Source organism: Exophiala aquamarina (genome assembly GCF_000709125.1).
Source record: "Exophiala aquamarina CBS 119918 chromosome Unknown aczIA-supercont1.1, whole genome shotgun sequence".
Lineage (NCBI taxonomy): Eukaryota > Fungi > Ascomycota > Eurotiomycetes > Chaetothyriales > Herpotrichiellaceae > Exophiala > Exophiala aquamarina.
In genome coordinates this window covers 4,103,564-4,127,368 of record NW_013550587.1, presented here as the reverse complement: position 1 = coordinate 4,127,368, position 23,805 = coordinate 4,103,564, and the positions used below count along the sequence as shown (strand labels likewise).

Here is a 23,805-nt window from a genome sequence, read left to right as displayed (position 1 = left end):
AAATCCGACGTGAAAAAGAATGATCGAACGCTCTTGCCGGGGAGAGATGCACTGCAGACGAGGATCCCACTGAATTGATTGTTGCTCATTTCGCATTGCAAGCGAGGTCCCAAGACTATGACTATGCCTGGATGGGAATGCACTGGTCCTACAATTTTGCCTGCAGAGCGGCTCCCTGGGCCTGGGAGGACGCACTCTGACTCGGATTCACACTTGGCTCAATTCGTCCTCCAAGCGCATCAGGCTGGGGACCAAGGAAGATCAGCCGATCAAGCGCGACCTCGACGTTCCAATCGAAATCTCTGTCCTTGTAGAGCCTATCTCTAGGCAGGGCGACATATCCCTTGACCCAGCGTCGCGCGACGGCGAATACGGCGTCATCATGGTCGACGACGCTGGCGTCAAAGAGCAGCAGGCATGCACTTGCGATGGCCTCGACGGCCTCGAGCACTTCTCTTCCGCGCCAATGCAGCTCGCCTGCGTCGTCCGTGTCGCGGATCAGCTCGTTCAGCGCCCGATACCGCGTCTCGATCATCTCGATCTCGGCGCTGAATGTCCGTGTTGGAACGGCGTGCTTCGCTACGTGCGTGAGCACGTGCCGCATCCATGTCCCCAGGATGCTATCCAAGGTGGTGGGGATGGGCGCTTGGGGCTTAGTGTTGCTAGCTGTGCTGGTTTTGATGGTGGAGTTGGCATTGGTTTTGGTCTTTGGCAGGAGAACCCTCAAGACGTCCTCGGCCATGACGCTGGTGGTGCCTTCCCAGATGGTGTTCACGACACAGTCGCGGAACAGGCGTGCGATATTCATCACCCCGCCGTCCTCGTTGTTCTCGCAGTACCCGACCCCGCCCAGGGACTCCATGCATGCGCGCAATCCCGAGACCGAGTTGAGTGACACCTGTGCTTTCATCACCGGTGTGAGCAGCCGGAGGAGCATGTCGATCTGGGCTTTATCCTCTGGAATCAAGACCGACGCCGCCTTCGTGTCGGCAACGGCCTCACGGCCCTGCTCGCTGGCTCCGAGGAGCGCCACGTTCAGAGCCACCAAGTGTGCGTTGGCGCGATATTTCACCGTCTCGCTAGCCATCCACGCAAGGTGCTGTGGGTTGTCGGACAGCACTTGCCCGCGCACTTTGCGGACTTTGGTGTATGCGCGACTCACGGCGAGACCGCGAGCTAAGGTCCCATTCGCGCCGGCGGCAGTGTGGAGCCGTGTGATGTTGAGGATCGAGCTGATCTCTTTCACGCCTTGCCCCTCACTGCCGATGAGCCAGGCTCGCATTGACCTGAGCTCTAGCTCTGCTGTCGGCACGCCTTTGGTGCCGAGTTTGCTTTTGAGGCGTTGGATGCGCACACCGTTCATCTCCGTTGCTTGTGTGGACGTGGAATTTCCAGTTCGTCGACGGAGTGGAGCGCAAAAGGCACTCAGTCCTTTGCTTGTTTGCGCAAGTAGAACCGCCATATCAGCATCTGTAGCTGAGGAAAACCACTTGAAGCCATCAACAAGCCACGGCCCCAGAGGAAGACCGATGGCGTCTTGATCTCGTTCAGCTTTGACACCCGCTTGGAGTTCCGACTCTGTGAGTCGTCGGGCAACTGTTTCCGTGCCACGAACATCGCTGCCTCCACTTCTCTCAGTCATCCACTGGCCACTCGTCCAGGCGTAGCTTGGATCTAAAGATACAAGGCGGCGATAAGCCTCGAGGAAAACTCGCCCTCGGCCTGGCTGATCCCCATCGGGATCATCAAGGTGGCGTCGAAGGAGGACAGCTGCTCCATCGGTCATAGCCATGGGACATGTCGTCACAGCGGCAGTACCATGCCATAAGTGTAATGTTGCAAACTGATGCGCCCTTCGGTTGAATTTCTGCTGAACCCCCGACTGAGGGTAGCCGTACCCTACAACGCCAGCCTCGGTCTCGATTCGTTTCAGAACACGCCATCCTTCGCTAGTCCGAAGTGCAGAAACTTTGTTCTCCTCACCGAAGGTAGTCAGCGGGTGTAAAGTTGGGAGATCTATGTCACAGTCGACTGTATGTTGCAGGGTGGAAGGTGCGAGTACTAGTCTAGAGAAATTGTGTAGCTGAGAGCTGACGTGAGCTGGCAGTGGTTCAGGAAGGTAAATTGAAAGGATACGTGAAAATATTGGATCGTCTGAGAGACCATGATTCGCACGGGTGGCTTGAGAAGAAGTGTATTGGGCTGGCACCACTGGCAAGGCCTGGAAGAAGCCCGAAGTTGACGACGAGGCTTTGGGTCCTGACATGATGGGTGGCGAGGCTCTGCGGTGTCAGAAGAGATATTTCAGACGGAATTCGCCTTTTCTGTTTGAATTTCTTCATATACGATTCAAACTATCGGCACAATGGATCCACATTGGCAAATCCCCGCATCTTCTCCGGTTCGTCGCCGATGCCTTGCGGAGACCAGATGATGACAAAAGTGGTATGAGGTTCAGGTTTCAATCAACATCCATGTGAGATGGCGTTGTTGAGCCTCGGCTCAGACGCAGGAAAGGACTAACTAGTTATGAACTAGAGTCTTATCACGTGAGCGCGTGCAAAGCACTTTACGCGATCGCGTAATTCTAGAGCGAATTGCCCCTCTATTTTCACTCACCCAGCGGCGAGCGGCCTCTCACGGCCGCTTCATTCTCTATGCTCTTGCCACAACGCAACAACCCTCTATCCCAATGATTATTCTAACAACTTTAGCTCCGGTCGTGTCATCATGCCCCTAAATACACTGCGCCTCAATCACCAAAGATCGTCTCACCCCAATGAGCGCATTATCTTCATCAAGCCTCTGGAACGACCCGCTGCTAGCAAGGCCGAATACGACCTCGCTGACACGTTTCTTCGTGCGATTGCCGCGCAATGTCTACCGTTGATGAAGAAACACTACCTGTCTGTCACAACACTAGAGGAATATGAGCCGAACCGGGAGTTTATTGGCAGGAATTTCAACAATGGAGAAATCATTCAGCTCGTTCTTCGGAGTAAATCCGGTGGGTGGGTCCCATTCAATATGGTTCAAATGGTCATGATGCACGAATTGGCTCACAATTCACACATGAACCACGGAAAATTGTTTTGGCAAACAAGAAATCTCTACGCGGAGGAGATGAAAGCGCTGTGGTCTAAAGGCTACACTGGGGAGGGGTTTTGGGGTAGTGGTAGGACACTAAATGAGATGGGTGTTGTAATGGGCAACAACATACTCAGCAGTCAAGATCTCGAAGGTTTGCCACTTTGCGGTGGAACATATCGTAGCCGAAGAAGAAAGCGAAAGGCTCGGGGAGCACAAGACAAGCCTGAATTGACATGGAGGGAAAAACAAGACCGGCGAATCGAGCGCAAATTTGGCAAGAACGGTGTGACCCTCGGAGAAGACGAAGATCAACGCCTTGCCCTCGAGATCAACAAGAAAGGGCCAATTGGTGGGAAGCCTCGTGTCGCTCAGAGCAAGCGAGGCCGAGAGTTGAGAGCAGCAGCAGCATTGGCAAGATTCGCGGCCAATAGGGCTGGTGAAAATACTACCCCGAAGCGTGATGACCCCGATGACGAACTCGATGACCAATACGAAGAAGACACCGTGGATGCAGGACAAGAAGACGCCTTGGACCTGAACGGGGAAAAGCTACTTGACGGTAGGGGCCAGGGGATGGTCAGGGTCTGTGACGACGAGGATACGGACGATATCAACGTCAAGCAAGAAATGACCGAGCTCGAAAACTTACATCGTTATTTCAAACCAATTCAACAGCACACCAGCCACATGCACAGATCACCCGGGGACCGGGATTCAGAGCCAGACCACGACGCAGATGGTGATGGCTATGATGGTGATTGCGATAAAGATCCACGAAACACAATTGGTGAAATCGCAATGTCTGACACATTTGCCGCAGAGGACACCCAACAACAGAGACACGCTCAAGACCCATTATTGTTGTCAGCTTCGTCCATAAGGGTATCAGGTCGCCAGCCGGTCACCAGTGCAGCCCAGGCCCCGTGTAATCAGACTCAGCCCCCATACAGGACAGCGCCCACTTCTCCACCGAGAAAAAGCTTCTTGGTTAAGCCTGCGGTTCCTCGTCGATTCTCATCATCGGCCGTGGCTTCAAAAGAGACAGAAGAATGGCCAAAGACAGCCATCAACTCAGACCATTCTCCTTCCCATTCTCCTTCCACTCCACCCCCGGGAAGGGTAAATAACAGCCACGGGACGAAGGCTTCCGCGCCCTCCTCTTCATCCCCGATCATCTGTCCAATCTGTTCACTGGAAAACCCGCGCATGAACTCCACCTGTTTGGCGTGCTCCCATGTCATCGACCCCGCTAAAGACCCACGGCACTGGTCGTGTAAGAGCGAGGTGTGCAGAGATGGGCCGACGGCGGGATACCTGAATTCAGGGGACACGGGCATCTGTGGTGTCTGCGGTACTAGGAGAATGAGCTAGTACCGCGTACACAAGGCACTCCGGATGCCTTATTTACAAAAGTGAAGGAAAAATTCTTTGTTAGCGGGAGGCCCCTATTCGTAGTGTAAAACCCGGTCTTGGGTGCGCAAGGGCAAGGCTACGGCCAAGGCCAATTGTGAAACAGTGATACTAATGATAGTGCTAGCTAGAGAGTTATATGTTGGCTGTGGAGGTAGAGCACCTAATAAGAATGAAAGGCTTCAAACGTTGTTTCCCACTGTTTCAAAATGACATGTCTCATTTCCCCGGTCGTGGAGACGCGTGAAAAAGGGCGTGTGGGTATCAATTCATATCAGGCCCCATTTCGGGGGCGGAACTTATAATCTTCATAAGCCATGTATATGGACATCCAACCCGACTCGCTCGCTAAAACGCAGGGAGCAAAAGAACCTCAGCACGCCCAAGGAGGGTATCATATTGATTGAAAGCCCCTGTCTCCCAGCTTATAGTACAGTATGAATGCATTTCCTTGGTCTCTCGGATAACAGCGCGCGAGTGGGGACATAGACCAACCCAATCAGGCACAGCAATCAATAAGCACCCAGACTGCTACACACGCCCTCATGCGCCCTCCAGCACTCGAGCAGGCCACAGACCCTCTCGCCACAGCCGGCACGCTTACACCGCACCTTGCCCCAATAACCACAGATGGCGCAGAAGTGGCGGGCCGGCTTTGCGAGCAGCAGGTTGCTCCCGCCTTCGACGCTCGGTGCCTGGGCGAGCGGTTTCGCACGCGCCGCCGTGTAGCTGAGCGGCGGCTCGGCAAGCAGCGCCGCCATCAGCCGGTCGGAGGGCTTTTTCGGGAGGGACAGTGTTTTGAGTAGTGGGTCGTGGTCGTGGACTGGGTCGTACGTTTCCGGGTTCGGTGCTGGAGTGTTGTCGGTCAGGTTGGGGCCAGTAGCGGCGACGGGCAGGGACTGTTTCGACTGTGGTGATTTTTGAGCTGGTGCTGGAGTCGTAGGTGATTTGCTGGCGGGTTGTCCTAATCCTGGTCCTGTCACTGTTGTTGGTGGTGGTGGTGGTGATGATGTAGCTGGACCGTCGTTCATCTTTACGTCTTCTCCGGCATCTGACTTCTCCTTCTTTATCGGTGTCGCAGGCCTTCGTGAAGATACAGTTTGCCTTGACGACCCCGATCGTTTCGATGGTGGTAGTGAAGCCGCAGCTGTCGATTTTTTCTGTGCGGCCGTTGATGATGTATTGGCCACGCTCTTTCTCTTTGAATCTGCCCGTCCACCCGAAGGCTGTCCACCGTGAATAGTAGCAGCAGCAGCAGCAGCAGCAGCGGGATTCACCGCAACGACCCCAGCGCTCCCATATGGGTTCGTGCCAGCCTCTTCATCAGCGAGGTAATGTTGAAATGTTCTGCTGTAGCCGAGAATCCTTCGGACATTCTGGGTGGTCTTCCGCTCTTTTCCTGCCTTCCTGCCTTCTCTCTTCGGGATCGGTATGTGCACGTCTCTGTGATTTTCCTTGCCCAGATCATTCAAGCGCTGTTGGATCGCTTTCTCTTGTTTCGCAGAGAGTCTATTGGCAGCTTGTGCGGTCACCGTGGCACCGCCGTCTCGCCCACGTTTGCGCGATTTGAAAGGGCCGGATGAGGGTTGGCCACCGCTGGCATTGTCGGTCACATAGGTCCAGCCATGAGAAGGCCGTGTCGTCGAATTGTTGACTGGGAGCTCTTCTATCAGAGGCATATCGGTCTGCAACTGTTGTTGGTAGCCGACGAACCAGAGGTCTGTGACTCTGGGGAAGGCGAATTTACAACAATATGGGCATGCGACAAAATTGGAGAAATCATACCCGGCGAAACCTCGGCTACGGCAGCTGACATGAAATATCATTCCCCGGATTATGCCCCTTCAACAACGATCAACTAGAGTCGAGTGAGTACGATAGTTTTGCGAGAGGATCGAGCACTGAAGTATCCAATCTATACACTAGAGCACCCCGCCTTGCAGAAATGCAGAAAGTGATACCACTCGTTGCGCTTCCAAACCAACATCCCTGACTAACAGAAAACCCACTTCTTCCAATGTCTGACTCGTCCACAGCCATATGTCGTAACTGGTCAGTCTGAGTCGCGATGTACATATGCTCAAAGCGGACGTGCTTTCGGACGAGTGCTCTCTCTCTCACGCGCCCTCTCTGTGTGATGCAACGGGTGAAACCGATAGCTCCGGATCGTGATTGCAGTATTTGAAATCAAGTCCACGCTCCACCTTTGTCCAACAAAGATCACAGGCATAATAAAATAGTCAGATTTCCCCAAGTCCTCTCGTCAAAAGAGGCACGAAAAGGCCTTCCCGCTCAGGTGGGGGATCTCTTCAAACGCCACGGTGGGAGCTGTGTCTTAGGGTAACGGAGAAGCTTCTTCCATGCTGGGCATTGTTGTATTTTTGAGAAAGGGAGTCGCGGGCCTAAGTCCCTAAGGAGAGATCAACACAAAGACTTGGACTGCTTAAGGTAGATAGATAGATACCTACCTAGGGTACATATCGAAAGACTTGTACTTCTTGGCGGCCAAGGGCAAGGCTATGGCGGTTAGCCTTGGCTGCCGGTCCATGTCACGCGACAGAGCTCTGAGCACCTATTTACTGTCAACGAGATGTATGATAGCATGTGGGAAATAGAAAAATGATCATGAGGCGTCTAAATTGGTGTGAGGTCCTTGAAAGACCGACCCTGGAATATGTCTGATGGTTAAATGTTCTCCTAGAGGCCGTCGACAAACTTGATACGCGAAATCCAATGAAAACACGCGACGAATAAGGGAGCGATCGGTGTCGATGAAAGGAAATTTTTGTTTTACAACGCTCAAGCATGGAGGCGGGATATCTGAGGTATGTGCGATTCCAGCAAAAACCGGTGCAGTTCGTCCAAGCGAAACTCGAAATCCTTCAACTGATCCGTTTTTCTTTACTTCCCAACATAGCTTCCCAACCTGTCTTATTTCTGTTGCTGTTCGACTCTGTTCTCCAATTCTGAGACGTATGAGTGAAGTCGCTGGATGGCCGCTTGGAGTGCCTACAGACCGTGTTAGTTCTCAAGACCCCAAATAAAGAAGCGCAGGATCATGACTGTCATCGTCATTGTCGCAGCGCGTTCCTCCCATCTCTTGTCTATAGGCAGCTCTGCCAACTTCGCGGAGGGTTCGGAAAGAATGACAGGGTTCCGCATACATAGATATCTTCTGTCAAGAGCTCATTGGAGACCTTGTATTCCTCGAGAATGTAGTAGTAGACTGAAGCGCCTGCAAGGGTGGTCCCGAGTAGAAATCCAAACAGTCTAGACATCCCATCCGTTAGCAATCTTATGCAAGCCAACCCGCAGGAGCGTCTCTTGCACACGAGCTCGGGTTACTCGGATTGCTCGGTTCAGTCTCCCATGCACGTTGAAAGGGGAGCTCACCCTCCTCTGAAAGCTCCCACAGGCTTTTTCACCGGTGGCGCAACAACAGCTTCCTGCAATCGTCTGCTTGATGTCTGGAATGATCTCGATAGTAAGGGATTAGAAGCTCTGAGGGGTACGACGGCGGAGGGAAATCGTGCGAAGAGGCGTGACGCCATAGCTATAATCGCTTGGTGAAGCTCTGGGATGAGGGAGGTGCAGTAGAGGGGAGTTAGGCAAAGGTCAGATGCTTGAGCAGGACTCGAGTGAGATCAAGGAAGGAATGCTTCGAGAAGAGTTGGGATTATGCAGGGTGATATCGGACTGCGGTTTTGCAAAGTGGAAACAACCCAAGCTTGCTGCAGTCGGTAGTACCTCGTGCGTCGCTCTTTCCGCGAAATATCTCCACGCTCCTTCTCTTCGGAGCCAGAATGCGGATGCGGAAGCTGGGGGTCTTGGCATGTGGCGGTGCAGCCCCTTCCTCCTGTGCATGCGCCCCATTCTTCACTCTCTTCCGATTCATTCTCGATATCACTCGGCTATGGGCGGGCGACTTGAGGTTGGACATGAATGCTGGAATGGAACACCGTCGGCACCAAATCGGCAATTCAAGTGTGGGTATCAGGGTCTATCTCAATTCTCATGCAAACTCGCTACGTCCTTGGCTGGAACTCTCTCGGTGCACCTTGTAAACCTAGATGGCCATCCAAGCTCTTCACCTCGACGACAGCTCTATATCATACCATTGTTCATCGTCGTGGGCATCGCTACGTTCGTGTTTTCATGCGTTCATGCGTTCAGGCGTCTGTCGTAACCGCTCATACACGCTCAAGAAGCAACTTTATATGCCCCGCCGTTTCCAACTACCAATGCACCATCTTTGACCATGCTAGCTAAGAACTCCTTCAATTCCTCATTACTGAAAGGAAACCCCCCTGGGACCACAATGCCCAGCATCATGGCAATACGAGGCAGCGGCATGGCACCCTGGTTCGTCAACATGCTGAGTATGAATTGATGGTACATAGCCATGTTCTGCTTTCTCTCCGCTTCTTCTGCTTCCTTCGCTGCTTGTTGTGCTGCAACTTCTGCCGCTGCTGCCGCGGCCGCTGTATCGCTTCGTCCGACGTCTTCGTCCATGTTGGCATCGCCTCCATCTGGTAGCTTTTCACACACCAAAAACACGTCCTTGCTGGTTTCGGCCAAGATACGTTTGGATACCCAAAAGATACATGCTGACCTGACGAGTGTTGGCGACATGTCTAAATCTAATGCCACTGTGGCAACTTCCTTCGACACCGGATCTCCGGATTCGCCTTGGAAAGCATAGATGACAACTGCCTGCCATGGAAGCACTTCTCCTTGGTAAACTCGATCCTCTAGTTCCAACTCGACCTCGACTTGACCAGTGCCGTTAAGCCAGGTCAGCTTTCGTGACTGTTTGAGCGATTCAAATCCCTTTTCGTAATTCTCTTGTTGGTCGAGCACAACTTGTGGGACATTGAATGTTTGATCTGGGAACGAAGGCCAAAAGAGTCTGGAAAGAATCTTGGCATGTAACTGAACCTCGTCATGTAGGGGCTGGCCATTCTCGTCTTGCATTCCTTGATCTCGTCTGACAACATTATCGACCTTTCTTGAATCCTGAACATCACGAAGCATAACCTCACAAGCTTGCAGAGCACTTTCACCAAAGCGAATTTTCAAGTGCTCAAGCACACTTATCTCTTGGTTGAAATCTTGCTTGTTCTTCAGCAAGCGTTCTGCAAGGACAGCCTGGAGTTCTTTGACAACAACGTCTCTCGAGTCAAACAAACTAATGAGGCTGCCAATGACGTCGGTGTTGCTCGACTTCGTGTAGTCATTGGCCGCATCGATTGGGGGCGGTACCCATTTCATATTATCATAGTCTTCGCCGTCGTCAGCACCATTGCGCGAGTTATCCCATTTAGGCAGCTCCACAGCCAGCTCGGTGAGTGTATCAGGGTCGTATGCCGTGTCCTCGTCATTGTCACCAGTCGTATCACTCAAGAGACCAGTTACGATCACTTTCACCGTATCATCTCGATCTCTCAGATACCGACGTACTTTTCTGGCCACTCGATCAAGCAGCACACCTTTCGGGTCTAGGGATCGAAAGGACCGGATAATCGCAATGTACACCTGGAGTATCTCGATCGTAGAAGCACCGGGATGCAACAGGCGTGCTTGGAGGGCGTCTGCAAAGTTGTGTGTGAGATAGCTTCTTGTAGCAGGGTTACGCGCAAAATGCCGAAGATCATCCATTGCAGTCGCAGTAGAGTCCCAATCTACAACGATGTCGAAAAGTTCGTCGGTTCGTAACGCCCCCAGACGCGTAGTGACAGTATCTACCCATTTCCGATACTCTGTCTCAGCATCGTCAGAATCTAGAGTACGGGCTCCGATTCTCAATAGAACTTCATTGACAACCCTGCAGAAGATGAAGCGGACCCAAAACTTCAGATGCATAAAGATACCCGGCCGATAGACACGAGCATACGACCAGGTGACGAAGTCTGTCAGCAAATCATCAACCACCTGCGCAAGCAACCTGTTGAGCACCTCGGTCCCAACAGTAGCTTTCCACTGTTCTAACAGGACCCAAAGAGGCGACTGCATGTCCCTAGCAACCTGCGCTGCGTGGTCGATCTTCGACGGCTCTCGAAGTTTGTTGAGAGGTTCACATGAAGCCAAATGGGGTGTAAATCGGCACATTGGGTCTGGTCCGGATACTGGTACCTCACTTCCATAGCGGTAGTCCTCATCACCCACACCGAACAGTAATCTGAGATGCGTATGGAATTGTGATCGGATTTCTGAGATTGAGGACGTTACGGCTTGTCTAAAGCGTTGCTTTTGTGCAGGTGGGTTTACAGTGGATGAGGTAAAGACAGAGGCGAAGGCCCCACCCCGAATTGATGGTGTCGTGGGAGACTGCGCGGTCAACATGATGACCCCTACACCTTGGGCCGCATCACATGCAGGGTGAAAATATTCGTCGCGCTGAAAGTATTAGGTTCAGAGTTAGTACGACAATGGTTTGAATGTGAACGTGGTGGATGAAGTGAAGCCCCGACAAACCCTAGTCCCGATAGGGAGGTGAAGCAACAAGACGCGCCAAGGCTGGACATCGGGCATTGGCCCCAATCCTAATTCGGCGTTATCCCTATGATGTTCTTTGCCCTGTTACAGTAGCCTAGAGGTTGGCGCCAAGACTCAACTAGCGTATGCTAGCACGACTAGCACGTGACGCACTAGCAATTATAGATGCTAAACTCTGTGGCGCTGAATGCCCTGTCTTGGACCATGAAAACGCCAGTGTATCAGCATTTGGAATGCTTTAAAAGCATGGAAAAAGAGCTCCTGGAGGTCAAATGCCTAGGAAATGTCTATATGAAATAGAACACAGTCCATAGAGTTGAAGAGGAACAGACATCTCATACACCTGCGAAACGTCGTCCAAAAGGAGCCTAGTCCAAACCTCCAACACCAGAGGATCCAATTTTTATTAGTACACCAAGTTTTGCGTGCGGATATCGTTTCAACCGAACAGCTAGCCAGCAACTTCTCCGGCGACTTCTTTCAGGACGGAATGGATATAGTGTTGAATAGAGTGAACCGATAGGCAGGAAGGTGGCTATTGGCCTAAAACACCCCAGCAAACCCGTAATTAAACACAGGCATTCGAGGTAGTACCCGCAAGTAGGCCCTGGCTCATACCCCCGAGTGAGATCACGCAACAATCCTGGCAGGCTATAATTCATGTTTATATGTACCCTGTGTACAATCCATCACCAACCATTTAAACTAGGGCTGAATCCCAATTTCGCCATTAGTAGTGCGATTCTCTTTTTTTCGAATCTAATTACTACCTTTAGATGTAAATGTGACGCCGGAATTCCTTGAGCGATCCTAATACTATCGTATAGCCAGAATGGGTACGTTTGAGGATGTATTTCCGCTGATTGTCCATCATTTCGATGGGCCTAGGCGCGCCGAAAGCTCATTCATCATTACAATACCAAGAATCGCACGAACCTGGGGCCGTGTCAAAAGTTGAAAGCGGTTTATTCTGAGTTTTGCTGACGTTGAGATCCCAAAAGCTTATTGAATCTGATTTCACAATCGCCATGTGCATTGTGAATCTCGAAGCGGTTCGTCCCACTTCGCATGGTCCTGGCTTTAAGGAGCCCACCAATCAATACCGGGGTCTTCCTCCACTGCACCCGGGCAGAGTCCATGCTCTACACCAGTTAATTTGAAGTAGCAATAGCGTCCATTCTTTTAGGAGAATGCAGAGAAAACAAACTGCATCCGTCCAGTTTTGTTTCCCTTGTGAGCAAGGTTGCAAGATGTTCTCCAGCTTTCAATAACGCTTCCTTAGGCATCATTGGATCCTTCGGCATGATATTTCCTTCCACCGCGGTAAATGCCAATTTTCCACGCTGGGGACGACTGAGATAGTGTGTGTCATGGTGAATATCAAGGAGCAGTCCTCCGAGCAAGGCCTGTCACGGGCTCTAGTCACCTCTGTGTGCTTCTTGACTGAGGCTCAATCCACTGCACCACGAATCCGCTGACCACCAGTCGAAGGGATCTTGTTCTTCTAACTTGAGCTGAAGCCTGCCATTAGAGGCAACGTTTGATCGAGTTTTGAGAAGACTCGTTGTCCATTCATGCCACAATCGCTTGCTTACGTCCGTGAGTCGTGATCCGTCACTACGCTTTGCCAGCACATCCCAGCGAATGCTACCGCAGCGTTGTGTTTCTTCTCTTCCAGGCAGACACTTATCACCAGAGCCAGTGCAGAGAAGGCATCAATACGCAGAATATCTGATTCCCGGGTAGATGCAACTTCTGGATAGCAATGGTAATGAAATTGGCAGCAATACTTGCGATTTTCACGTCTTAGCTATTCCCTTGCATCCTTGAGCATTGGCTAAAATGGTTCGCAGTGCTGGTAGTCAACAGGTGGAGCCCCGATGTCTCGCAGTCCTTTGTTATTTGATGGGTTTCCTGCCTTTTGACAGATTTCCGATTTTGGCTGCTAGCTTGAGCGATAATGCATCGTTCCAGAAATACTGCTCGCAGAGTTTGACATTTTTTTGCCAGTCTGGAAGCATCGTTTGAGCATTCAATAACGACATGCCGAGGATAGAAGCTTGGGTGCCCAGATCATACGTTGCCACGAGTGTCGTTCCAATCCAGACCGCATGATTTCGATTTTTATCTGCCAGTTCAATATGCCCATTGTTGAGATGTCGACAGCGTATCTGCAAATATGCATTTGTCATCCAGAACATTGCTCGAGTCGCATCGAGACTATAACAGAATCCCATCAGTGCGAGGACAACGAGTTGCTCAATGAGTGAGACATTTGGCCGGTGCAGGAATTCTCCGCATAATGTGACATGGCGAGAGTTAGCCGACATCCTGTGCAGACTGTATATGTCAACTTCTTTGAAAGCCTTGCTCATATTATGACTCCAGTTGGTGATACGTCCAACAAGTAATATAATCTGATAACTCAATAATCCCGCCAATGACATCTCGGACAGACCTGTTGGCAGCCTCGCAACTGCCTCACATAATGACGGATCGAACGGGTGAACGGGGTAGGTAAGCTGGCCGTTCTTGGGAAAGAGTTCTTCATCGTCTAGAATTCTGGAATGACGGGCGTTGTAGAAGGTTTGCCAGCTATGATGCAGAAAAGACGCCCTCATGTTTAGTCACCCGCAACCGGTAGCCACAACCAGATTTTATCACTCACGCAATTGCAATTGTTTTCAAATATCCATCAAATCCTTTCTCAAAATCAGAAATTCGAACTTCGAGATAGGTCTCAGCTAAACAACTTTACCTAGACAGTCAACACCTCCGCGTAACGCAACAACCTGTTTGATGCCTTGTGTATGCATATCTAGGCCTTCGTAGTTCCCTGACATTGCCTAACCGAGAGCAATTATTCAGTTAAGTTCCTCCGCGACATAGATCACGGGAAATGCGACTCACCTCAAATCCGCACAAGCTGCTCAAGGTGATGATGACTGCATCACTAGGATGGTCTCCTTCCGTCGCCAGTCTTTGCCTCAATAAGGAGAGAGCGAACTGATAATACTTCAAAGTCTCAGGGCTCCGTTCACGATTTCCGGAGGCTGCAATGTTGGCAGCCGTGGACGACATGGCAATCATGGCACAGAAGATCATCTTGTCGCTGAGTACATATGGGATGTAGTCTTTCAGGAGACTCAAGTCCTGTCCAATCCCGAAGTAAGAGGGCCTTTGGGTAGCCATGGGAGAATAATACTTCACGTCTGATGATCCCGCCGGAATTGCGTCAGCACTGGCCTTCCAAGGGGGCCTGAGACCTCACAAAATTGAGTTGCCCGTTGCACAAAACCGCTCCCTGCCATAGGATAGCCAGTATGCCAGATCGAATGTGAGGATGGGTCACCATAATCAGGAGTAACATTGTGCCTTCGAGGTCGATACTCCCCTCGACTCTGCTGAGTTTGCGGAAAAGGTCGGAAGGTATCAGAAGCAGCATCTCCATCCTGCTCTTCTTCTTCAGCCGGTTGGTGGGAAGAAGGGGTTAGACTGTTTAACCTGAGGGTGAGAGGAGTGCCTGCGTCGTCCCCTTCAATCGTCATTCCGGTTTCAAGACCTGAGCTGGCCTCCGATAGGGAGTCTGGAGCCTCATTGAAAAATTCATACAGATTTGAAGAGGGAAGATAAGTCTCGAGGACGAGGTGGCTTAGTAAATACTTGACGAAATGCACCCGTGCTAAAGAGACTAACTTGTTCCTGGGCAGTGGGGTCGGCCATCACATACAGAGTAATAAGTGCTCGATGCAGCCAGATCAGCACGAATGATCCAGCTTCCTGCATGGATCCACACTGGATTGTACCCATTCGCAGCGCTAGGGGAGTCCTTAGGGCTGGGTTTGCATAGGGCAGGAATCCTAGGATCATTTGGCCCCGTAGGAGTGAGTACGGAGTACTGGGCAATCATGCGGGAATTTTGTTCGACCTGCCAATTACGGGTTCGAGCGAATGGTGCTTGGTTCGAAATGGCTGATGCAAGTGTTAGTCAGACTGCGGGAAGGCCGAGCCAGGTGTTGCTTTCAGAAGAAAGAAATAGGTCTGTGGAATATGAGTCGTTGGAACCTCTCTGGTCTTATGGTTCAAATATTCTCTGATGGAAGTCCTGCATATGCATGCGACAAGGCAGGTCGAGTTTGACTATTGTTCGACCTAAGCGGGATTTCTATCTCAACAAGCATGGAGACTGGTTCAGTGGCTCTATCACATCCCGAAATTGCACATCAGCAGCCTTTGGCGAGGGCTGAGGGCCAAAGGGCCAGAGGGGCAAGGCGGTGGGTTCCTCGGCGCCGAGGAATGATTGACCTGGAACCCTACGTCGGTAGCTGAGAACATTTTCAAACACATCCTAGAGGTGTGTCTCGTTTTGTTAGGGGGTCCGATCTCGCGTATGGTACTTGTCTCGACCACCACGTGACTCCGGCTAAGGCGTCCCCCCTCCTCGGGCAGCCTTGGCTGGCCGTTTTTCACTTCCCTCTTCCGCATTTCTTTAGGTAGATGTCATCAAGCAAGGGAGTCAAGCAAATGATAAAACCTGTTCAATTTCGACGATCCATCTCATGAGGACAATCATACCCTAGCAACTGTTGAGTCTCTTGCACTCCACACTGTCTGGCTTAGTTCGGTGTCACGCCGAAGTCCCGTCAGCGAAACTTGCCATTATGGCTTCAGGAGAGTACACAAGTCAAGATGACTTTAAATTCTCATATGACTCTCTTCATTTGGCTTTCGCTACCGGTCAAACCAAGTCGATCAAGTGGCGGAAATGGCAACTCAAGCAGCTTTGGTGGATGATCGTCGAAAACGAGGATCGCATCATCAAGACTCTGCAGCAGGAGATGAACCGCCCGGCCTTCGAGACGGTTGCCATGGAGCTGTTTAGCATCAAAGCTGACATCGTGCAATTCCTGGAGCGCGTTGACGAATGGGCAGAGGGCGAGAAGCCTGACGCGGGCTTTTTCATGGGGACTTTGGCCAAGGCTTGGATGAGAAAGGAACCACTGGGTGTTGCCTTGATTATCGCTGCTTGGAATTTCCCTTGGTACACGCTCTTGAGCCCTGCTATCGCTGCTATCGGTGCAGGTGAGTCAACTCCAGACTGTTGTATCCCGTCCGGCGAGGTCCTGTTGTCTATACCCATGGACCCGGGAATCCACACTAAAGCCTCTCAGGTAACGCCGTCATGCTCAAGCCATCTGAAGTTACATCGGCCTCTCAAGCATTGCTTGTTGAACTGGTGCCCAGATATCTAGATCAGAATGCCATTCGCGTTGTGACTGGAGGACCGGCCGAGACGGGCCATATCCTCAAGCATAAATTCAATCATATCTTCTACACTGGAGGCAGCAAAGTCGGGCGGATCATTGCAGAAGCCGCCGCCAAACATCTCACCCCGGTCGTGCTCGAACTTGGCGGACAAGCACCCGTCATAGTCACCAAGTCAGCCAATATCGATGTCGCCGCAAAGAGAGTTGCCCATGCCAAACTCACCAACAGTGGACAAGTCTGCCTCAACGCCAACCACATCTTCGCCGACCCTGCCATCCACGACCAGTTCCTGGAACGCCTACGATACTGGTTCGACAAATTCCTCGAGAAAGGAGATTCAGCGGAACTGTCATCCATCATCAACGAACGTCACTTCGATCGAGTTGCCGGCCTGCTGAAGTCGACCTCGGGCGTTGTCGTGTACGGCGGCAACACCGATCGATCGAAGCGATACGTCCAACCCACAGTGGTGCGCGATCTCACGATGGACGATTCCCTACTGTCTGAAGAGCTGTTCGCGCCCATCGCGCCCATCGTAGTCGCCGACGTCGACCGTGCCATTCGGATCATCAACTCGATGCCCCACCCCTTGGGACTGTACATCTTCTCCGGCGACCAAGCGGAGATCAAGCACGTGCTCGACAACACGAGTTCCGGGGGCGTCACCATCAACGACCTCATGCTGCACGCCGGCGTTCCCAACGCTCCGTTCGGCGGTGTGGGCGAGAGCGGCTACGGCGCCTACCATGGTAAACACGGATTCGATGCATTTTCACACACCCGCACCATCGTCGCACCACCCAATTGGATGGAGACCGTCCTCAGCTTCCGCTACCGGCCTTTCGACCTCAAGAATCTGAAGTACATCGGAGTTTCTGACAAGATAATCGGGAAGCCGGGTCAGACCCTCGAGGACCAAACTGTGGGCCGTCCGACTGGGCTGGGAAAGATCGTGAAGACCGCCGTCTTGGCCGTCGCCGTCCTGGCCGCCGCTGATGGTGCCTCGGGCGGGAAACTCCTTTTCGTCCACACTCTCAGGGACGTCTTTCACAGAGTTTGGCCTCGGCCCTGAGAGCCTGCTTTTGGTTCCTTTGCTAGGAATATGGCACGTATTAAAGCGTGAAGGGTTTTGCTTCGTTTTCGTTGGATTTGAAGGGGAACCAATTTGTATCTGACTGAGGAATTTGAATTTGATGAGCCGGGATTTAGCCGGGAATGTGACTACATACTAGATTACTACATCTAATAGTACTCTTGAGAGAATGAATACCTTTGACGCCGGATCTTGTTGCCTTTTACAGCGACTCTCGAAGCATTCGAAGAACTTCAGAGATAAGCCGGTAAAATTTCAAAACACCCCACACGCCCTATCTATCCGTGGGGGCGGGAGGGCAATGAACAAAAATGCTACTGCCCACCCCGTCAACGTCACACGTCTCATACGACAATGTGTACGAGCCATCTGAAGACTCATACCTATTCCTGGACACGCTCTCATCAGGCTCAGAGACACAATGGCTACAGTCTCGGTTCTCCGCGGGATCGCAGCGCCGCCACCACGCACAGCAGCATCATCACGGCCACCAGCGTCAAAATGGCAATCGCGTGCCCCTACTAGTCGAGCTGGGGCCGGGGTCAGGCGTGATCGTCGCATTTCTAACGGCGCACGCGCGCGAGGTCTTTGGGTCGGATGTGCTTAGTCTGTCGATCGACGTCAATTGGCATGCGTGTCAGGCGACGAGGACGACGGTCGAGCTGGCGATCGCCGAGGGGAGGGGCAAGGGCGTGGCAGAGTCTGCTGCGTCTGCTGCTGTCTCTTCCTCTCCATCTCAGCAAGGTCCCAACAGCGCGACAACCAGCAAAGCCAGCCCGGCGGAAGGGGCAGCGACGGCGACGATGACAACGAGCAGCAGCAGCAGCAGCAGCACATACCTGACCTCCATGCGGGGCGATCTGAGCAGCGCGCTGAAACCGCACTCCGTGGACGTCATGGTCTTCAACCCGCCGTACGTGCCGACCGAGAGCGTACCGTCGCTTTCCCCCGCGACGGAACCGGCAATCAAACCGACGTTCGAAGAATCATCGCACCTGCTCGCTCAGTCGTACGCCGGCGGCCTCGACGGCATGGAAGTAACGGAGCGGATGCTATCGCAGCTGCCGGAGGCACTGAGTGCACGCGGCGTCGCGTATGTGCTGTTCTGTCGCGGCAATCGGCCGGAGGAGGTCAAGCGGCGGATCCGTTCCTGGGAGACGAGCGAGCTGGAGGGGGGCGATAATGGTGAGGAAGTGGAGGGAGGCGGAGGCGGAGATGGAGATGGAGATGGAGATGGAGGAGGTCGGACGAGAGAACGGATGCAGGAGAAGAAGCAGTGGCAGTGGCATGCTGAGACGGTCGGTGAGAGTGGGAAGACAGCCGGCTGGGAGAAGCTGGAGATTGTGCGGATCTGGAGGGAATGAGTGATTTACTGACTGAGCTCCGTAGTACTGTCATCAATCGAGGTTTGAGGCGCAGGAAAGAAGGGAACAAAAAGGAGGGTGTGCTCAAACTGGGCGGGCTTTGGATTCTACGAGCCTTTAGGTGGGCTTCTTTCTACTATACGGTCTCTGGGAGTTCTCCCCTAAAGAGTCCGCTTGCGTCCGCTCTTCTTCCATGCTGTGACAGCCTGCCAGGTCCGCATTTCCAAACCAATCCGAGATACCAAACCAGGGGTGCTCTCTAAACAGACGCCCGCGCCCATTCTCCTCAGCACCGCTGATTTGTTACAGGCAGCATTTCAAAACTCGATATCGACCTATCTAACACGTCTTTTTTTTTTGATGAAGAAAACCAATCAAGCCTTCGAACCACGACCGGAACTCTCAGATCGGGTCCTAGAGGATAGCGACTCAATTTCAATAGCCCAAACCATACCCCCTCACCCTCGAGAAGAAGAAGGGCTTATCATTCTTGAGCTGGAACTCAGCCCAATCACTAGTAAGAACGTTGAAGCTCCAGAAGCCTTTCCACTGCAGCTTGTTGTTCTTGGTCATGTGCTTGGATCGCGCCGACCCGGCCGATTTGAGGGACAGGTGCATCGTGTACATGTACCGTGGGCCGGCGCCCTCGGTCTCGATATGTAGGTCGCCTGGTGAGATTGGTGGTGTCGGGCTAGAGGTTTGGTTTGTGGCTGTTGTGGTAGTGGCTTGATTAATGTCGACGTTGATGTTGTTGTTGGTTGCAGCGGCGGTATCTGTTGTCTCTACCACGGGTGTGTCCAGGCTAGGGTGGCAGAGTCGCCAGCGGCCTCGGAGGGCGTGTTTCATGATTTGCTGTGCGGAAGGAGGTGGAGCAACAGAATTATTGACGGACTGAGATGCCGGGGTCGACGGATGACCTGACTCTCGGAGCAGGGCTGGAGCACTGGAGGTGAAATTCAACGGATGGGAGGACGGCGCGTCTTTCTTGCCCCCTGAGCGGACAAATGCCAGGTTTTCCTTGGTCAGATGATGGACAACCTCGATAGGCTCATTGGTGGTCAGAAGCGAGATGCAAGTGCCGTCGCGGAAGAATCGGAGATAGCGGTAGTAGGTGATGATGTGGATCGGATTACTCCAGGTGTTGGCCGTTGCTGACGAGGTTCCCGCCCTGGTATAATTGACGGTCGAGATGTAAACACCGGTATAGCGGATACGGGGGTAGGTGTGGAAAATGTCCTGCCAAATCGCCTCCTTGGGGAAATACACGTCTGTAACAAGGGAAGAGGAAGGGTCCCCGTCTTCTTGGCCACGGTGATCCTCTTCCAACACGCGATACACGGCTTCTCGACCTTGAAGGTCCGTGACGAAATTATACCTCTGCCCAGCCAAGCCAAACTCTGCGCCGAGCGCGACTCGTTTCCAGATCGCGTTGTCTTTGTAAACATGATACGCCATCCTTTTGCACACACGGGACAAACGCATGAGCATTGCGGGATCACGGATCCCCACCACCTGGAGCAATTCGAGGAGGACTTCGGTCGGCAGGTCCTTGATCCCACAATGTGGAGGAGCATCCCCATCTATTAGCGGTGGCACACCGAGGATTTCGGCGTCCGCAAAGGTCTCGATCAATTGAGACATGGTCAAAGGCGCTGTCGGTTCTTCAGATGAATGGTGGCTTGTCGACGGGACTGTTGCAGAAGCATTGGAGGGATTCGGGTCGGTGGGTTTCGACCTGGCCGGGAAGTGCTTATTCTTGTATGTTTGATCGACCTTTGCGTCGAGTCTGTAGGCCTTCCGGTAGTGAGACAGGCTGTCACCCAGATTCCCCTGGCTCTCTTTTTCCACGGCACGCTCGAAGTGTTCCAGGGCGCTTTTGGGCTCCTTTGACGATCCTCTGACTGTAAAGTCGTCGTCGTCGATGTGTCGCATATTGAGTCCCTCAATTCTCTGGATCATGCTAGGGCTGCTGGTATCTTTGGGGCAAGCATCGCTGTAATGATCAGAATCGTCCTTGATGTCGGCCGCTGGGTGGCGAGTGGGTGGTTTGTGAATCGGTCTCTCCACTGGCCTAAGTACATCACTGGGTCTTCGAGCCTTGTCGATTGATCGAGGCTCTGATGCTCCTTTGTCCGACTGCTTTGATCGCGCGCTCACCTCCTCCTTCCATTGTCGTCGAAATCGTTCAAGGGCTGCTGATGAGTCATCCATATTGGATGTAGATTATGCTGGGGTTTTCGGTAGACAGATACGGGTGGAACCAGCTTTATCAGTCCCAAAGGCAAAGACTCAACGGCATCGACCACGTACTAGTATCGACAAAAGAGGATGGATTGAGCTCAGCTGCTCAAGATTCAACGCCTTGGTGGTTAAGGATGCAGGGAGGATAGAGATGTTGATGTAGTTTGAAATATCGTAATGACGAATGACGAGGTCGAGAAAGGCGGATCTTAGCGACGATCTCCGACGACGATCTGCTTTTGGCATGTCACAAGTTCAAATGACATGTCAGACAGACAAGGCTCCGGCATCTGGTTATTGACGGCCTCGCCTCGACGGCCGTATTACTTTCACCTGTGGCTTGAAGATATCTGCATGAAGAGACACAATATACTGGATTGTAATGGTGGCCACTCATCACACATTTTATGATCTCAGGCACAATATATACATTTTTCTAGTATGCTAGATACCATTTCTCATCATGGATGTAAGGCCGACCAGGTCTCGTCGACTTGTTCATGCTCTCCTGAATCCCACTCCCGCATGAGATCGCTCACTGTCCTGGTCAGTTTGCTGGGGGTCAGTTTTTGAATCTCGGGCCGCGGCAAGCTTTCATTTGAACCCTTCTTTCCGCTTTCTGGAATGTGCTCCCGTGTGCTCTCGGGGGAGTCCCATGCATCCCATGCATCTTCCACCTCTTCATCATTTGAGTCTGGCAAAAGGCTGGGCGGGCTACTGGAATCGGTACTACGCTTTGATTGGACGTGACCATTGATCTTGTCCACTTTGGCGGGTGGTGTAGTAGCCGACTTATGAGGTGTATCTATCCCAAATTCATTCCAGAAGGACGGTTCCTTCGCGGCTAGTTCGGAATCCCGCGATGCGGAATTGTTCGCTTTTGCTCTCTGCGACTTGTCAGAAGACTTTTTGGTTGGTTTTCTTTGCGTCGCTCGCTGTGGTCGTTGTTGTGCTGCGGTCCCACTCACGCCTTCTTCTCCGACGGTTGCTTGTCTGATATCTTCAAAGAATGTCCACAGCCCTTCTCGCACTCCATCGTATACCTGCCTACCTTGTCTAACCAGGAGGTCAGTGGGAACCGGTGGTAACGATCTTCGATGAGCCGCGAGATCTTTATATGTTTTCCCAAAGCCGAACTGTAGAGGATCGGCTGAAATGAGACCGTCCAGGGTAGCCATTCTTGACAGCGAAGATCCGATCACAGGATCCTCGCGATCGAGCGATGTCGGGCTCTTGGTTTGTACCTCGTCCGCCTCAATAGACGTCTTGATCTGATAGGGTTTTGTGGACGTTGGGCTCAGTAGACTCAGAGTTCGGGTATGCCTTCCTTCGAACACTCGTTTGGATCCTCTTCGGCCAAGATTCGATGTTCCACTGTTGACATCTGGGTTGTTGGTATTATTGAGACTCCTCTCCACGAGTGCCTTCTTCCTTCTCCGCTCCTCGTCGATCTCTTCCTCTGGAATATCGGAAGTGGTCACCTCGTCAAGCACCAGGGGCTGCAACTTCTTGACATGCTTCACTTCCTCTTTCTTCTTGTTTGCCTCATAGGAAGCCCACTGTTTCTTCAATCCCAATAGGTCAACTTGTGCCTTGTGTAATTCTTCCTTCAACTCCAACACTTTCCGTTCCTGGGCGGCCAACAGGGTCAGGAAGTCTGCACTACCGCGCGCCTTGCCGTTGCTAGGGACCTCAACTATCGTATCGGATACCCTGAAGGGGACTGCTCGGGTATGAGGGGAGGATCGCGTGGATCCAATTGGAGTAGCCAGTGCAGAAGCAGTGGTTGGTGAAACAGAGAACTGCGAGCTCGAGCCCGTGGTTGGTAATAGGATGGGGAAATTCAGTGACAAGCCTTTAGCATGTCGTCTTGCAGAAGCAGTAGTTTTTGTGGAATCATCTCCAGCTGGGCTTGTTGAGGTGGTCGGCTCATTATCTGGACTCGCTAAGGAGTTAACCGGTGGGTCAAGTTGCAAAGAAATTGGGCGCGGTTTGGTGGCCATGGCTCCTCGAAGAAAGCTAGGAGAACGTCAGGGCGTGTTTGACAGATTGTGGTCGAGGCTCTGAGTAGAGTTTTGATGAGGCAAGTGACAGGAACGACAGGATATGATGAGGTACTCCGGAGAGAGCAGATAACCAAAAGATATTAGAGGCCGTAAATGATCGTTAGCATGGCTGCATGGAGATAGCAACTAAGCTGAGGTAAATGCTAAACTCGAAACCAGAAAGAATAAATAGGAACGTGAAACATTAGACGTCGTGATGGCAGGTCGTGGGAGGCTTTGGCAGGAGAGAAAGGGATGTTTGCTGTGCTGAGTTGCAACAGGAACATAGAGAACACTGTCTGCCTGTATTATTATCGAGCGCACTTGGGGGACGGAGACTTGGGGAGGTGAAATTACTTGTTGACATAACCGAAAACGGCAGATTGGCGCTGCAGGAAGACCAGCTACGAGGCCATGAGGAGCTGGCTAACTAGCACGACAAGCATCTTCCCGGCTCAATTTCGAGGTGTTCCCACCGCCTGTGGGAAGAACTTAGGGGACCGCTGATGCAATGGCCACCCGGGAATTGGTTCTCGAGGGCATCCCCTCCCGGCGGCCTTGGGCTTGGGGGTTGGGGTGGTTATGCAGGTACAGTAGTGGCGCACCTCGTTCTCCACAGAATACCTCCTGGACCACCACCCCTACCAACCCTGCAAGGAAAGTCTGGGTTCCAGGCGGTGAGCGATGTTATAGGACTATTGTGTTATAACTTATAGGAGGATTGAAGTACTCCGTACATGGTACATGAAGAACATTCCAGGATTCGGAGTACTGTATGTTTTATTCAGCAAGGCTTTCG

The 23,805-nt window shown here is 52.2% G+C and overlaps 10 protein-coding genes across 10 annotated transcripts; 3 read left to right on the top strand and 7 right to left on the bottom strand.

Annotated features, from left to right (window-relative positions):
- Window positions 1–148: 148 nt before the first annotated feature.
- On the bottom strand, window positions 149–2,266 carry A1O9_01456 (uncharacterized protein; the record flags this gene model as incomplete). Its single annotated transcript, XM_013410614.1, has 1 exon — window positions 149–2,266. One exon carries the CDS (start codon window positions 2,264–2,266, stop codon window positions 149–151), a length of 2,118 nt encoding a protein of 705 aa, XP_013266068.1.
- A 464-nt stretch (window positions 2,267–2,730) lies between these two features.
- Window positions 2,731–4,461, top strand: A1O9_01455 (uncharacterized protein; the record flags this gene model as incomplete). Its single annotated transcript, XM_013410613.1, has 1 exon — window positions 2,731–4,461. One exon carries the CDS (start codon window positions 2,731–2,733, stop codon window positions 4,459–4,461), a length of 1,731 nt encoding a protein of 576 aa, XP_013266067.1.
- Window positions 4,462–5,012: 551 nt separating this feature from the next.
- On the bottom strand, window positions 5,013–6,179 carry A1O9_01454 (uncharacterized protein; the record flags this gene model as incomplete). Its single annotated transcript, XM_013410612.1, has 1 exon — window positions 5,013–6,179. The coding sequence occupies one exon, from the start codon at window positions 6,177–6,179 to the stop codon at window positions 5,013–5,015; it is 1,167 nt and encodes a 388-aa protein (XP_013266066.1).
- A 1,482-nt stretch (window positions 6,180–7,661) lies between these two features.
- Window positions 7,662–8,051, bottom strand: A1O9_01453 (uncharacterized protein; the record flags this gene model as incomplete). The annotated part of the gene is made up of 2 exons (XM_013410611.1): window positions 7,662–7,770; window positions 7,894–8,051. Coding segments are annotated over 2 exons (267 nt in total), but the record flags the coding sequence as incomplete, so codon positions are not given.
- A 649-nt stretch (window positions 8,052–8,700) lies between these two features.
- Window positions 8,701–10,842, bottom strand: A1O9_01452 (anaphase-promoting complex subunit 2; the record flags this gene model as incomplete). Its single annotated transcript, XM_013410610.1, has 1 exon — window positions 8,701–10,842. The coding sequence occupies one exon, from the start codon at window positions 10,840–10,842 to the stop codon at window positions 8,701–8,703; it is 2,142 nt and encodes a 713-aa protein (XP_013266064.1).
- Window positions 10,843–12,893: 2,051 nt separating this feature from the next.
- On the bottom strand, window positions 12,894–14,187 carry A1O9_01451 (uncharacterized protein; the record flags this gene model as incomplete). The annotated part of the gene is made up of 4 exons (XM_013410609.1): window positions 12,894–13,590; window positions 13,664–13,697; window positions 13,754–13,841; window positions 13,906–14,187. 4 exons carry the CDS (start codon window positions 14,185–14,187, stop codon window positions 12,894–12,896), a joined length of 1,101 nt encoding a protein of 366 aa, XP_013266063.1.
- A 1,469-nt stretch (window positions 14,188–15,656) lies between these two features.
- A1O9_01450 (uncharacterized protein) lies at window positions 15,657–17,335 on the top strand (the record flags this gene model as incomplete). The annotated part of the gene is made up of 2 exons (XM_013410608.1): window positions 15,657–16,077; window positions 16,167–17,335. The coding sequence occupies 2 exons, from the start codon at window positions 15,657–15,659 to the stop codon at window positions 17,333–17,335; spliced, it is 1,590 nt and encodes a 529-aa protein (XP_013266062.1).
- Window positions 17,336–17,667: 332 nt separating this feature from the next.
- On the top strand, window positions 17,668–18,720 carry A1O9_01449 (uncharacterized protein; the record flags this gene model as incomplete). Its single annotated transcript, XM_013410607.1, has 1 exon — window positions 17,668–18,720. The coding sequence occupies one exon, from the start codon at window positions 17,668–17,670 to the stop codon at window positions 18,718–18,720; it is 1,053 nt and encodes a 350-aa protein (XP_013266061.1).
- Window positions 18,721–19,155: 435 nt separating this feature from the next.
- Window positions 19,156–20,931, bottom strand: A1O9_01448 (uncharacterized protein; the record flags this gene model as incomplete). The annotated part of the gene is made up of 1 exon (XM_013410606.1): window positions 19,156–20,931. One exon carries the CDS (start codon window positions 20,929–20,931, stop codon window positions 19,156–19,158), a length of 1,776 nt encoding a protein of 591 aa, XP_013266060.1.
- A 491-nt stretch (window positions 20,932–21,422) lies between these two features.
- On the bottom strand, window positions 21,423–22,964 carry A1O9_01447 (uncharacterized protein; the record flags this gene model as incomplete). The annotated part of the gene is made up of 1 exon (XM_013410605.1): window positions 21,423–22,964. The coding sequence occupies one exon, from the start codon at window positions 22,962–22,964 to the stop codon at window positions 21,423–21,425; it is 1,542 nt and encodes a 513-aa protein (XP_013266059.1).
- Window positions 22,965–23,805: the final 841 nt, after the last annotated feature.